Source organism: Heterocephalus glaber, unplaced genomic scaffold (genome assembly GCF_053883595.1).
Source record: "Heterocephalus glaber isolate CG9 unplaced genomic scaffold, H.glaber_assembly_v1.0 deba00000818, whole genome shotgun sequence".
Lineage (NCBI taxonomy): Eukaryota > Metazoa > Chordata > Mammalia > Rodentia > Bathyergidae > Heterocephalus > Heterocephalus glaber.
Genome location: NW_028258164.1, coordinates 4,562,338 through 4,577,517, shown reverse-complemented (window position 1 = coordinate 4,577,517; position 15,180 = coordinate 4,562,338). Strand labels below are relative to the sequence as shown.

The window sequence follows — 15,180 nt, the reverse complement described above, 5'->3', positions numbered from 1 at the left end:
TTTCAGGAAGTTCATTGTTGGTGCATAGAAGAGCACCTGAATTCACTTATCAATGCTCACAGTCTCTGGATGGAATCTTTTTAGTTTTTCTGTATATGGTATCATATCATATCATATCATCGGCAAACGAGGGTAATTTAACTTTTTTCCTTTCCCGTATTCCCTTTCCTGTATTTCCCTTTCCTTTTATTTTTTTTCTCTTGCATAACTGCTCTGGTTAAAATTTCTACTAGTACATTGAATAAGAGCAGCAAGAGTTCCTGATTTTACAGGAAATGCTTACAGGTTTTCCCCATTTATTGTACTATTAGCTATGGGTTTGTCGTATGTAGCCTGATTTTTGGATTAGGGATGCTCAACTGGCAAAGTATGAGAAAATATTTCAAAATTTAAAAAATTAAAATCTGAAATGTTTTTTGTCCCAAGCACTTCAGACAAGGGAGTCTTTAGCTTTTATTAGCCTCTTTTACCAGGGTATAGCTTAACTTTTTTTTTTTGGTACCGGGGATTGAACTCCAGTCCTTCTGCTTGCAAACCAGGAGGCAGAACCACTGAGCTAAATCCCTGGCCATCTTAACTTTTTAAAAAAGCAATGACCTGGTTATTATTTTATAAGGTAGAAAAAAGGCACTTGGACTTTTCTGCAGTTTTAAAGCATTTTGGAAGATTCCCATGATAGGGTCAACAGAGTGAGTATGGACTGTCTACCTGGAGAGGAAAGAGAAGGAATTATTATAATTAAGATCTTACAGGTAGGCTTCTCAACCAGATTCACCTAGAGGCAGTAAGGGTTATAGAATTTCTTTGATTTACTTAAGAATTACTGTCAGTAGAGTTAGATTTTATTTTATTCAAAATAAGTCAGTAGTGTATGTGGCCAACAGGTTAAAGTCCCACGCTGTTACTTTTGTTTATTAATAGTTATTTGCCTAATGAAGAATTTCTTATTTGCTGTTAAATTTGAAGAATTTTTGGGTTTTTGTTAGGAAACTTGAGATGGAAGCAAAGAGAAAACAAGAAGAAGAAGAGAGAAAGAAAAGGGAAGATGATGAAAAACGTATTCAGGTCTGTACTCCCAGAACTGAATTTCTATCAAAATATAATTAAAAAGTGAAAGTCAGATTTTGATTTGCTGGCCAAGCTGTCACTGTGGTTCTTGGGTGGGGCTTTGGAGGAGTTCACAGCCAGGCTCCCGTCACCATGGAAACTGAGGCAGCCAGTGAGCAGATGAGCCGATTTCCTTTGTGGTCGGGAATGAATAGTGGTTACCTGTGAGAGCATTTAGCACAGTACCTATCCAGTAAACATCGGTATTGTTCCATCCCTGGGGGAAATTAGGGAAATACTTAGAACATGATTTTTATGTTTTAAGATGTTTTATAACTGCAGGTGCTGATATTGATAGGAAGGATAAAGGTATTTCTCCTCCCCTAGATTTTGGAAAGGCTGTTTCTGGGAATAACCGCTCGTGTATTTGAGTTGTGTTTGTCTAGGCTTTCACAGTCCATCCTTCAGCACAACCAGCACCCGACTTCCTGATGCCTGCAGTGTGGGTGTCGGTGTTAATTCAGCACCTAGTGTACTGTGTCTTGTTTGACATGCTCACGCTGTAGTCACAGGATGTGGAGTTAGGGTTTTTGTTCATACTCTTACTTTGGGGGAAGTGAGGTTTTGATAATATAGAAGAAAACTGAGACTGAAGACATTTATGGGTGGTAAGGAAGGTCAAAAGGAACTCGGATGGAGCATTAAGGGTTCCATTTACTTTAAGCAATATGGCAGTGAGCAAGTAATCAGTGAAGGGCTCTTGGTGAGATGCTTTCTGGGCTCGCAGGCGGAAGTGGAGGAGCAGCTGGCCAGGCAGCGGGAGGAAGAGTCCCAGCAGCAGGCGGTGCTGGAGCAGGAGCGCAGGGACCGGGAGCTGGCTCTGCGAATCGCCCGGAGTGAGGCGGAGCTCATCAGCGATGAGGCGCAGGGCGACCTGGCGCTGCGCAGGTACGGGGCTGCCGGGCGGGCTCACCCCTCCGCTGTCTTCACCTCTGTCCCAAGGGCGGGGAGAGAAGTCTTGCTTCTCAGCCCCTAGTAGATCCGAGGTAAATTCATTTCAACATTGTTTGTATCTACTTTGATAACCAAATGAATTGATTTTTTTCATAAAATCGTTACATTCTTGAAAAGTAAAACGGCAAAATTTCAGCTGAGTGCTCTCAAGAAAATATTTCAGCTTGAACTCAGAAATTGCCTGAAGAGTATGTATATTGGGTAGACAACTAATTTCTAGGTACAGAAATTTAACACTGAGATAGAAATTAATGCAGTTTAATATATTTGAGGTTAGGATTCTATTTTAACGTTTCATACTCCTGAGCACTTGAAATGAGGAACAATTTACCCCCGCTGTGAATGGATTTCCTTTTCTACAAGGGAGGTTAATCATAATGAAGTATTTTGGCTTCTCAGATTTCCGAATTATCTCTAACCTTATAGGGGAGCAGGAAGAATATGGAATTTCTTAATACTTTGTATGAAGTTATAGGAAAAGTTTTAATATTTTTCATGTTAAAAATTTAGAATATAGAAACAGTTATTTTGATTTTTAGGGGTGGCAGGCAGTACTACAGACTGAACTGAGCCTTTGCATTGAGCTACATCCCAAGCCCTTTAAACTTTTTTTTAATATTTTGAGAGAAGGTCTCTGTAAGTCATTAAGCTGTCCAGGCTGGGCTTGTGATCCTCCTGTCTCAGCCTCCCAGAGTGCTGAGATTACAGGTGTGTGCCATTGTGCTCACCTATTTTGATTTTTTTATTTGTAAAAAGAAGGCAAGACTAATTTTTAGAGTTCTTCCACATATGTGCTGTGTATATACTGAGAATCATGTGTAACCTCAGAATATGGTTGATGACGAAAGCCCAGGCATGGTGGTGGATGTCTGTAATCCCAGCACTGGGAGGCTGAGGCAGGAGAATCGCTTCAAGTTTGAGACCAGCCTGGGCTACATAGTGAGTTCAAGATCAGCCTGAATTTCATAGCGAGATCCTCTCAAGAAACCAGAAACAAACAGAAACAACCTCTACAGTATTGTTAAATCACAACCACTAGAGGGAGCCATTTTCTTTTTAAAAGAAAACAAAAAACCCTGGGTTCAAATTGTAAGGTAACTGCAATTCAAATTGTTAGATTTTATTTAGCTGAGAACATAGATGGGGAGGAAAAGGGTTTGTTAAGTTGCTTCTGCACATTTTTCTAGTGAGTAAATCTTGGAGAATCTCTGGGTTTTAAAAGCTGACTTGTCATGCTATAACTGAACCGAGCAGGCCATGCAGACAGAAGGTATTATAGCTGTTAGCTGTTAGCTCTTGAATTTGAGTCCAGTGCTTGGGCTCTTCACTAATAGCTCATTGTTATTGAACTTTTGGGCCCCACTGTTACTCCTGTCCTTGTCCCTGTGTTTGCCAAGATGGCTGCTGGTGCCATTGTATGTCACTGCCCATTAGCTAGGCAGGCTCAGGAGGACGCTTCCCCGTGGGGCTGCTTTGTCTAGGGCCGTGTTCACTAGCCATCATTGGTATGCACTGTTGAGCTTACACATGTGTGGTTGAAGTAGTGAGCTTACATCTGGTGCTGTTCCGCACGCTGTGCACAAGTCACTGGCTGTCTGCAGGAAGGTGTGCAGTTCCAGGGTGACTGGACCCAAGGAGAAGGTGGCCCTGAAGACCTTCCATACAAGTGTAGAGTTACCCTGCTTTACTGAGGCAGAGTAATTTGGTCATAGGAGCGTTATGCAGTAAGGAGGTATTCCAGCCTCTGCTGCTGGAAAGGCAGAGTGAGTCGCAGTTCTCCTGTGTGGTGGCCCTATGGGCCATGTTCTTTTCTCCACATCCCTTTCACGGCCTCCCCACCAGCCCTCCTCTCCAAGCCTGGGGCCTCCTGAGCTCCTTCCTTATACTCCATACCATGAGCATGAGCACTTCATTATGAGGATGTACAGACATTCCATGTTTGCTAGTTTTGTCTTATTCTGTGAGCTATAACAAAAGGTTCTTGAATATGTATTTTACACCTGTTAACACTGAGTTCTTTCCATGGCATACTTATGAAAGGTAATTCTTTAAGGAAACCTGTTAAGATAATAGCATGAGAGGTTGTTCTTGGGCTCTGTGATGTATTAATATGTGTGATGGATTCCGCTTCAGTAAAAAACTCTTAAGTTACTTTTCCAGCTTGGATTCCTGTCCTGTAACTTCTAAGTAAGAACTGTTTTCCATATATGTAATATGATTTAAAATATAATCTTAATCAATTACATATATGATCCTTGATGCAAAGTGATGATTGAAAATTGCTTGAAATTATAATGTAATACCCAGATTCTTTTAAGAATGAATCTCACAGTATATGAAATTTCCAATCTAGGTGTATTTGCTCTTTAATTTTCATTGAACATCTTTAATTTAGTCCTTTATAATGTAATGAATATTTTAAAAATATACCAAAATTTGGAATGATTTTATGTGGATTAAAGGTGATTGAAGTTTTTAAATCAGTGAGTAAAATAATTACCACACCACAAATTTACATAGTCCAGATTTTTACAATTCAGTATTGGTCATGATATTAACTGAAATATATTCTTTCCACAGAAATGATGGAACAAGACCCAAAATGACACCGTACGTCATCTCCCTTTACATTTTTAAAAATAGGTTGTGAATACTTTGGAGGAAAAAGTAGTTTCTTTCTTGGAGTAAATTTTAGGTTATTTCCTTTTTTTAAAAAAGAGAACAAGATAACTCATTTTTTTATTTCCTAGGGAAAATGTTCACTACTTAATTATAGTAGTTTATGATTTGGTTTCCTTTTTTGTGTTGTTTTTGTTTAAACTTTAATACTGGTTTGTCTTATGTGTTTTTAACTCTCTCTTACATCTTTTAGCAGCAGGTGTGGAGGAATAAATTAGAATAAATAGTATATTTAGTTTTTAGTATATATGATAGTTAATTCTACTACTATCTAAAGTAGACATAATCTGAAGTTATCTTTTTATAATGTAAGTCTTCCTGTAGAGATAGAATCCTATTAACATTTGGAATATAAATAAAATATACCTTCTGCATAAATAAAATATTTTGGAATATATATAAATCTGACATCTGACAGCTTTAAGGACTCCAGTGTAATCTTTATAGTGAAGGTTCTCAACTGTCAGGCATCAGTGTGAATAAAAAATATTTTATAAATGTTATAAACTATGTAAATACAGTAATTCTCTCCAGAAGTACTCATAAAGGAGAAATAAAAAGATCATTTATAATAAAATACTGATTTACTTTGATATGAAAGTGCTTGTGTGTAGTTGGACTGGAAGACATAATCAAGTAATCAGATATATTTTATTCATACGTGGAATCACCATGAGTGCTATAGCTGCAAATGAAAACTGATACAGACGTGCTGCATTAGGTGCTCAAATGCCAGGAAGTTGTGAACAATTCTTTTTTATGTTCCAAACAGAACTAAGTATAGATTTCCCCTCAATTACACAGCATCTGCATTCCTAGAATTCTGTATTAAAACTACATGTAAAGCTTTGTTTACATATGAAGTATTTATATGTGTGCCTTGCCTTTCTGTGTCTGGCAGACATGTTAAGATACATAGGTTACGGGACTTACTGTGCAGGACATTTAGAATTTCTGATCCACACCTCAACACCCGCCAAGAGCACACGCGCACATCTGACCTCAGCAGCACCAAAACTTTCCAAAGTATCTATGAGTAGGCACTGTTTGTCCTTTCTCCATGGGACAGCTGCTTTATAGTTACCATTTGAGCTTGAATTAAGTAAGCCTGGCAACAGTGTCTAATATGGAATTGTGAGTGTTTGCCTGTAGTTGAGTGAAATCAGAAGGAGCAAAGCCCTAGACATGCAGGGGCCTTCTGCTGAGTGAACAGGTGTAGTGTGGTATAGGCTGGATTTGCTGACACGGGTCAGTTGGGGTGATGAATTGGGAGGGAGTGACTGGCACACACAGGAATCACTGTACATCAGTCAGTACAGCAGGTGCAAGGGGCTCTGAAAAGCTGGCTCCCTGGAAACCTGCTGTGGGAAAATGAGTGGAGAAGGCTTAGAAAAAGAGAAATCACGAGGTAGGGTGATGATAGCAGTAAAATTCCAAAATTGCTCTGAATTTGAAAGTTAGAAAAGTCTGAGAAACTAGCAACTTCAAGAGAGATTGATGAGTTTACGGCTCAAAAGACACTTTGTACTGCATGGTATTTGTGTGTTTTTTGTTTGCTCTTCTTTCTCATCAGTTTGGAAAGATTTCTTTTTCTCTGACTCTGCTGGCTAGGATAGACCAGTGTTGGTTATAAGGAAGGAGGAACAGGAGACTGCTGCTCCTGTAATCTGGCCAGCTCTGCCCAGGCTTCCGGGAAGCAGCCATGCCCCATTTATCTCCTTGTGACTTTGACCAATTTGTGAGGTTTTGAGGTCACCAGAGTCCAATTAATAGAATAAAGGAGAAATGATTAATTTTGAAGGAAAGAGCAAAGGCTAGACAAATAAAATAACGAACTTAATTAACAAAGTGTTCGCAAACACCATGAAACTATTTCAAAGAACTAAGCAAATACTGAGAAAAGTTACACTCTCCTGGGTAATATAAGAAAAATAAATTTTTGCCTTTGGAAAATATTTATCCTTAGAAGGTTTCACTTAAGTGCTTGCATTGATTTTCTTTTTCTTTTTTAAAGACATGCTTTGATTTGGAATTTTAGAGCTTTGAATACATCAGACTCTTGTTTAAACTCTGACACTGTAGAAGACATCAGAGTGCTTTACCACTGTCCCGCCTTACCTAGTTAATATTCACTGAGCAAGTCTGGTGCAGAAATCCTTGTATAGCATCCATATTCTGCCAGGCTTCTGGTGTGCATTTAGAATGTGCTACTTATATTCTCTTCATTAAAAAGCACCACAGAAGCAGGATGGCTTTCATGAGGTTTTCCCTAAAAGTTCTTACTGCAAAAATAGAGATGCATTCAAACAATTTTAACTATATTTAGACAAAAGTTTTGCCATACTTTATTGATGGATTTGTCGAAAAGTATATCAAGCTTTTACAGAGTAAAATAATTGTGAACGGCTAATGAATTAAGATAATAAAATATAGAATTTTAATTATACTTTAGGTGTTTTAAGTAATTTATACTATGTGGTGTGTTAATCATTTTTCTTATAGGGAACAAATGGCCAAAGAAATGTCAGAACTTTTGTGTAGGTTAGTGCATTGTATTTGGGGAAATACGTTCATCTCAAAATTATATGTTAAAATTACTTTTGATTATTTGGACTAGAATCTGTTATATGAATAGCCCACTCTTTCTATGTAAATTTTGAACAAGAAATGTTACTTCCCTCCTATCATCCTGCCATAAAAAAAGAGAACATTCCACCATTCCTGTAAATTGGTGTTTCTCAGTGGGGAATATTACTGACACTGTGGGAATGCTGCCTGGCTGGTGCTCCTGTCCTGCTTGTCTTGGGCGCAGCAGCTTCTCCAGCTCCGCAGAGGCCCCCTCCCTTCCTCTCCCCGACAGAACCCCCCAGGCTGGTTGGAGGGGAGAAAGGGAGGAGTGTGGTTGCCCAGGAGCTCTGCCCCACAGCCTTCCTTAAAACCACCAGTTTAAATTGAGTTCCCAAAGCACGGGGCTTCCTGGCAGAATCTGGTCCATTTCCTTTATAAATGGGTGTAAATCAATAACATCTTAATTGCTAATTTCGAAGATACAAGTTAATCAAAAGTGTTAAAGTATATTTGAAAATCAAGTCAATTTTGCTATAACGTTTGTTATTTACATGATTGTCTGTGTAGCTAGTTTAATAATCAGTAAATTATACCTTAACTTTCCTATTTTACTAACTCCAGAGATGAGGGCAGAGGAGTATTTAAATACACTGCCTTCATGTGCTGCTTCTGATGCTGAATGTGTTTTTAGTAGGTGTATTTTTTTTTTTTGGTACTGGGGATCGAACTCAGGACTTTGCGCTTGTGAGGCAGGCATGGTGCCACTGAGCTAAATCCCTGGCCCTAGCAGGTGTATTTTTTGTTTGAAGTAATGTGAGTGAAAAGCTAGTGCTATTAAAATGATATTTTAAGCAATAATAATTTGGATTCAGTGTCTTTTTAAAAAATGTATGTTCTGACAATCTGTAAAACTGTATATTATGTAAATCAACTTTCTCTTTCAAAAAAAAAAAAAAGACAAAGACAAAGCAACAACAAAGCCCATCATTTTCAGCTGCCATCCAGAAAAGACTCATGGAAGAGATGGGGGAAAAAAAGAGAAAAAACTTTTTGGTCAGTTGATTGAATGGCAGTTTAAGATATAGAAAAGAAAAAAGAATGTTTGAATAAATGTTGAAGCATGCCTTATTGTTAAGGGCAACAGAGAGCTTGCTGACACACAGCTGGGTCTTTTGAGCAAAGCAATTAAGAATAAAAAGCTACATGGAAAATTGCCAGTTACACAGCTTAGAGAATATAGACTCTGCAGTAAACCTAAACCGGATTTTGGCCAAAAAACACAGGAAATACCTAAATTGGCCACACATTGCTATTTAGCCAGTCTTGTATGTAACTAACAATTATGATATCAAACAGAAGTACTGTATGCAGTGTGAAATTTGCTATTTTTTATCCTCTAAAATGAAAGCACACACATAGGCCTTTTAAAGAGGCAAAGATTCCTTATTTCCTTCATTTTATGCTTAATATTGAAAGTAATTTCCAGTACTTCAGGAAGACAGTAACATCATTTTCAGATTTCTGTTTGTGTGTGTGTGTGTGTGTGTTTGTGTTTGTGTGTGAGTGTGTGAGGCAGATCTAGAGATTGAACCCAGGGCCTTCACACTGAGCTGTACCCTAAGCCCTGTTTTGAGATAGGATCTTGCAGAATGACTGAAGCACCTGGGCTGGCCTGAACTTTGTGAGTCTCCTGCCTCTGCCTCCTACAGTGCCAGGATTACAGGCTCGAGCCACCACACCTAGCTCCAAATTTAGTTTTTCAGTAACATTTGTCATATTAAGTAATCTGTATCTTGACTGTTTGCCAGGATTGATGCTATCTTTCAAAATGTGAAGTCGTGAAAAAGTATATGGTAATTTTCAGGTAATTTTCCTCTTTAAGAGGAAGAAAATGTTTTTGAAGTAGTAGGTGATGAAGGAGACTTTCCTTGTGTGTTACCCAAGAAGTAGTGTTTTATTTCTTCAGTACTTACCTATTTTAATATTTGTGCCTCCTTCCCTTATTTTGAAATCTGATGTGCTTGATCTTTTCATGTGTTACATTGAGCTTAAAAATCTTGTGACTTGATCCTAAGTTTCTGTCTTGCGCAATGTATAATCTTTTGCTCAAAAATAATGTACGTTATTACAGAAAAGAAATTGTTGATGTGTTTTCTGATGAATGGTCTCTGAGCGCATAAAATCCCAGCCGAGTGCCCTGAGTAGCACGGTGGTGATCAGCTGACTGTGTTGAGTGCTGCAGATGTTTGTCTCCCTCTTTCTTCGTCCACATGTTCCTCCTGCCAGGGAGAGACGGCACATTCGACCCCTTGAGATCACACTCGTGAATCTCCTGACCTAATGCCTCTTCCCATAGCGCACTGGTGGTCACACTGTGGCTCATTAAGTAGGAGGGTGTCTGTCTGCTTCTTGAACTCTTCTGCATGTCCCAGTGGCCTGTCCTGCGGCTCTGGTGCCACAGTGAGCTGCGCAGTTAGCCTCACTGGTGCACCCCAAGGTTGCAGGCCAGCAGTGTCGGGGAGTGGGGCCCTCAGCATCCCTGCAGCCAGGGACTGTGAGGCCCGATGGTCACAGACAAGCCACCGTGGCACATGCTGCTCACCACCTTTCCTGTCTGCTGAGAATTTCTCTCTTGAGTTTGAAAAGTATATATAAGGGTATTTTTAAACTTTAATGTTCATACTTAACAAATCTGGGGGAAGTCTGTGGTACTGTTGATATAAATCCTAGTGTGTTTCAGGGCCAGGGATGTAGTTCAGCTGCACCATGCCTGCCTGGAAAGTGCTAGGCCCTGTGTTCAATTCTCAGTACTGGGGGAAAACCACCCCCCAAAAAACCTAATATGTTTATTGATTAGCACACTGGGAAGTTTTAATTTAACTGAGCATCTTTTAGTATACTTTTTTTTGTGTGTGTGGTACTGGGGAAACTCAGGGCCTTGTGCATGTTAGGCCGTGCTTTACCACTAAGCTATACTCCCAGCCATAGTACCATTCTTAATCTCATCTCTCAAAACTTAGGTTTTTCTAGCGATTATATCCAGTTCTCAAATTTATTTACATTTTCTTGCTTCTTTAGTCAGTGTTTCATTCATGTTTCCACTTTCAATATGCAAAATTGTATAATAATTACAGAGGCCCTGCTGTGCAAGCCACTAAGGCAGCTGCCGGAACCAAGAAGCATGATCTTAGTAAATGGAAATACGCAGAACTGCGTGACACCATCAATACTTCTTGTGGTAAGTGTGTGGAGAGGATGAAAGACAGGAAGGGCCATACTGAGTTTTTCTTCTCTTTTTTCAGCTGTGCTGTGCTGGAGAGTAAACCCAGAGCTTCATGCATGCCAGATAAGACCTCACCACTGAGCTGTACCCCAGCTCAGGGTCCATACTGATTAGTAATAAAATAAATGCCTAGGTTGGAGTGTCATATCTATGTAAATTAGCTTAAGCCACTCTTACTTGTTTCCTTGAAATGAAGTCACGGTTTTTTTCACAAAGCCAAAAGAAAGACATACTTAGTAAAATTAAATGCATTTTGCTTATTTCTTACTACGTCAGAGAAGAGGAATTAATACAGACTGTATTGGGCCAGAGTTACGTCTGGCCCTTCTAATATTACTTGTAATAGTTTAATGCCTGTATTATCTGAATCTTTTGACCTATGAATCCAGAGTAACAAATAGCAATGCAGTCATTTCTTCTTAAAGCTATTTTTCTTCAGGAGAACTGTTGTGTAAAACAGTATTCAGGAGGTCCCGTGTAGTTATGTTTATGTTTAAATCAGTGTTGGAATTCAGGATGCTGACTAGGAGTGAAAGCATCATAAATGTAATTTCACACTGTGTTCTTTTTCCTCCTCACTGAATATGTCTGCATAATTACAAACCAAAGGGAGGGTGGGGGAGAGGAAGAGAGGGGATCTGGCTTATATTTGGGCACAGTGACTTTAATCTATTGTTAACCTTTCTGATTCAGTGTCTTCATATTTAAGACTTGTTTAGTCCAGATTTCTTATGTGGAACAAATAATATGATAGTAATAATGTTTGAAAAAATGCTCTGAAAATATACAAGATAATTTTATGAAGTTTTCATCTTTATGAACAACTTGATTTTGTACTATTCAGTTAAAAACAAAAACTTTATATATATCTATGCCATAGAATAATTATGTTAGATGAATAAATTAGGATGTTAATCCTTTTTTTATGTGTGTTTCTTTCTGTGTAATCAATAGATATTGAGCTCCTGGCAGCTTGCAGAGAAGAATTTCATAGGAGACTAAAAGTGTATCATGCTTGGAAATCTAAGAACAAGAAGAGAAATACTGAAACAGAGCAACGAGCTCCAAAGTCTGTTACTGATTATGGTAAAAACAAATCTGTACTTTTGAGTGTTCCAAAGTGTATGTATATAAATATGTAACTATACATAAGATATTTGGGTAAAATAGTCAATATAAGTGATCTCCATTGTAGACTGTGATCTGTTGAACCCAACAGAACCATGATGGCTTGTCTTTTATATCATATTTTAAAGTCATATTTATTAAGATTTATTGAATTTACTTGTTAATATAAATTCTGTGTTTTTTTGATGGACTGAAGAGGGTATGCAGTATTGCTATAAGTACATAGTTTTACATACACACACACACACACACACACACACAACCAAGATTACATATGAAAATGTAAAGATTACCATGATTTTTTCACTTTACATGTGAAATGAGTTTTACCTATGCAAATGAGTATTTTTACACTTGCCAAGAAGATATTGTTTAAATTTTTCCTTTAAATTTATCTTAGAGTAGATTTTTGGAATATGTCCCTTTTTATATGTAGGCATAAGGGCCTTTTGATTCCTCCCACAGCAGGATTATAGCTGGAAAAGGAAAAGAATTGTTTCATGGGTTATCCATTTATACTCTTGGTCTATGTTCAGAAAGTTTCACTGCGAACATTACTTTCTAATAGTGTGAGCATATGAGCATGAGAAATGTTACCTGGGTTCAGACTAGAGTTTTCCTGGTCCGTGATACGAGTTTTTAACTGGGATATTGTTACACGAAAGTCCAAGTGTATACTTGAAATTAGAAATAGAACATAGTAAAAGTGGCACAAACTCCAACATTTACTGAGAATCTGTCATATATAATCTTCAAAGCAATAATTGGAATTTTATTTGTTCAACTTGCTTTTATACTGTCATAATTTATTAGCTTAATTCCAGGTAACATCAAGGTGACAACAGGTTTAAGGTCTTTTTTAAAGGGATGTCTTCTCAATACTTGACAGTATAGTTTACTAGTGTAAGACCAAAGTTCATTTAGAAAATGAGCTTTTTGATATATTTTGCTTTACTCACAGTGTGCCAAGTAAATGAAAGCAGTATTTGTTTGTTTTTTTGGCTATTTTGAGACAGGGTCTCACTATGTAGCCCAGGCTGGCCTCAAACTCACAGTGATCCTCTGGCCTCAGGCTCTGAGTGCTGGGGATGATTATAGGCGTGCGCCACCTTGCCCGGCTTGAAAGCAATATTTGAATTAGTTTAATTAAATAGTAAAATGCCAGTGTTTCTTAAGTTGTTGCAGGGAGTGGATTGAGGGCACTGTTATTTTTAATGAGAAAGGTGTTGGTGGCAGTGGTTGTTCTAGGGGTAGCCTCAGGCCAGAGTGTAACCCTCCGGAGGAACCGGGAGAGATTGCAGTTGGAAGCCAGCTAAACATTGCGACCAGCACTCCTCCTCTAGTTTAATTTTTTTTCTCTGTGTATTGAAGATGACTGGATTGATTCCATCACCTGTTCATTTTGTGTGTACTAAGCTTCTGCCAGAAGTTACCTTTGTTCTGTAAAAAATACCAATGGGAAAAAAAGAGAAAGAAAATAGCAATGGGCTATTTTTTTGTTTGTTTGTTTGTTTTGTTTTGTTTTTGGTACCAGGGATCGAACTCGGGACCTTGCGCTTGCGAGGCAGGTGGCAGAATCACTGAGCTAAATCCCTGGCCCCTATTCTTTTAAAATATGATCTTTTTAGCCATAAATATTATAATTAGTACCTTTGGCCTGACAGACTTTCATTGTATTGAATTTAAAAATGTATACATCTGAGTGGTCACAGTTCTTAAAAGAAATAGACATAGGGCCGGGGATTTAGCTCAGTGGTTTCCCCGCCTGCTGCGCAAGTGCAAGGACCTGAGTTTGATCCCCGGTACCAAAAAAAAAAAAAAAAATAGACATGTGTATTGGACATGCAGATTTTTTTTTGTCTTTTTTGGTACCAAGAATCAAACTCAGGGCCTTGTGCTTGCCAGGCAGGTGCAGTGCCACTAACCCACATCCCGGGCCCAGTCTATGTATTTTTAAATCAGTCTTTGATGCCTGTATGTCTAATTTTCCCCAGAAAGATGTGTATAGTATGTGGCTCACCTAATTGGTACAGATACTGTTTCCTTTCATAATTTAGTAAGGGGGAACAAAAGAGTAGATAAGAAAAATTTTCCAAGTCACATTCAGGTGTATGAATAAATTTAGGAATTTGATGTGAACACTATCCATATATGGTTGGCCTTCAGATAATTTGATGATGAGCCATTTTCAAGATACAGTCTTAATTTCTGTACATTACTTAACCTTGCTTTTTTTGTATTTTTTTTCTTATATAATACTCGGTCTGATCCAGGAATGTAGTTTAAAAGAAAGGCAGTAGGGATCAAGATGCTCAGTTGAGGAAATTCTGTACCTAGGTAATCTCTAATGGGGCAGCTAAACACCCTTTACAAGAAACTATTTTGTAGCCCAATATTTAGAAGGATTAGAATTCATTCTTTGAGAAAGTAAGATGACAGTGTGGGGTTAATGCAAATGTAACCTGATGTTACTGATGACAAGAACAGAGCCTGGCCAGTCGCGGTGAATTCTGGCCATAGGGACACCCAGACCGTTCCTGGGCCCTGCAGTAGCTCTCATCTCACTCACTGCAGAAAGAGATTTTCAAAATTAAGTTTTGAGGCAATGGCAAATTACTCAATAAATATTTATCATATTTAATTGCCTGAAGTAATGATTTTAGAAATAGTTTTACATTTCCTAAAAGAAAAATGACATATGTTTAAAATTAGAAAATTTCAAGAAATTAAAACAGATTGAGTATATGAAAAAGTTGAAAAAGGTGCTGTGTCTATTAAGTCACTTGTATTAAGGTTTTGTTTGGCTATTACTGTGTCCCAAAGTTACAAATTAAGTATAATTTTCATGTTTTGGTCCTCCTCACATGTGCCTCAGACATGGTTTCCTAAAACACGAATCAAAGCCTTTTTAAAAAAATCATAAAGCAATACCTACTTGTAGGTAATTGAGAACATTTGACTTTTGAACAGGATATTTACTTCTTAGTCACCACCTCAATTGATGGGATGGCTTTATAAATAGAAAAATGCTCAAACAGCTTTGGCATTTTTTCTTCAACATAAAATATTTGTTTACAGATTTTGCACCATTTTTGAACAATTCACGTAAGTCAATGGGTGGTAACTCATCAGCTAACTGGAAAATGGGTTAAATATTTTATAAAGTACTAACTTCTGTTACACGTTGTTTTGCTACAATTTTAAGTGGAATTGTTGTACATTAAAATTGGTTTATCTGTGTGAAGATACATTTTAACTTAAGATGATTCTTTTTTTTGGATCATTCCAAAGTATATATTTTGAACAAAATGTAAATTGTTGTTATATCAAATTCCTTTTAAAAATAGCATTTTAAACTGTGAGTGTACACAATTCTTATTGTAGCAAGACTATCTTAATGTAGCAGCTGATCTGAGAACAAAGACTAACTTTTAGGTGCTGGTTTCAGACACTCTATTTTC

At 37.9% G+C, this 15,180-nt stretch overlaps 1 protein-coding gene across 13 annotated transcripts in view; it reads left to right on the top strand.

Moving 5' to 3' along the window:
- Nucleotides 1-15,180, top strand: part of Myo6 (myosin VI) — a 164,458-nt gene that overhangs the window by 144,258 nt on the left and 5,020 nt on the right. For 6 of the 13 annotated variants that reach the window (XM_021243774.2, XM_087207756.1, XM_087207755.1 and 3 more), the window contains 8 exons: nt 987-1,065; nt 1,835-1,995; nt 4,222-4,248; nt 4,642-4,671; nt 7,243-7,281; nt 10,443-10,546; nt 11,546-11,677; nt 14,798-14,824. In XM_021243774.2, coding sequence (XP_021099433.1) covers nt 987-1,065; nt 1,835-1,995; nt 4,222-4,248; nt 4,642-4,671; nt 7,243-7,281; nt 10,443-10,546; nt 11,546-11,677; nt 14,798-14,824 — 599 coding nt within the window. The remainder of the gene's footprint in view (nt 1-986; nt 1,066-1,834; nt 1,996-4,221; nt 4,249-4,641; nt 4,672-7,242; nt 7,282-10,442; nt 10,547-11,545; nt 11,678-14,797; nt 14,825-15,180) is intronic. The other 7 variants (XM_004863967.3, XM_021243777.2, XM_021243776.2 and 4 more) reach the window with 7 other exon arrangements.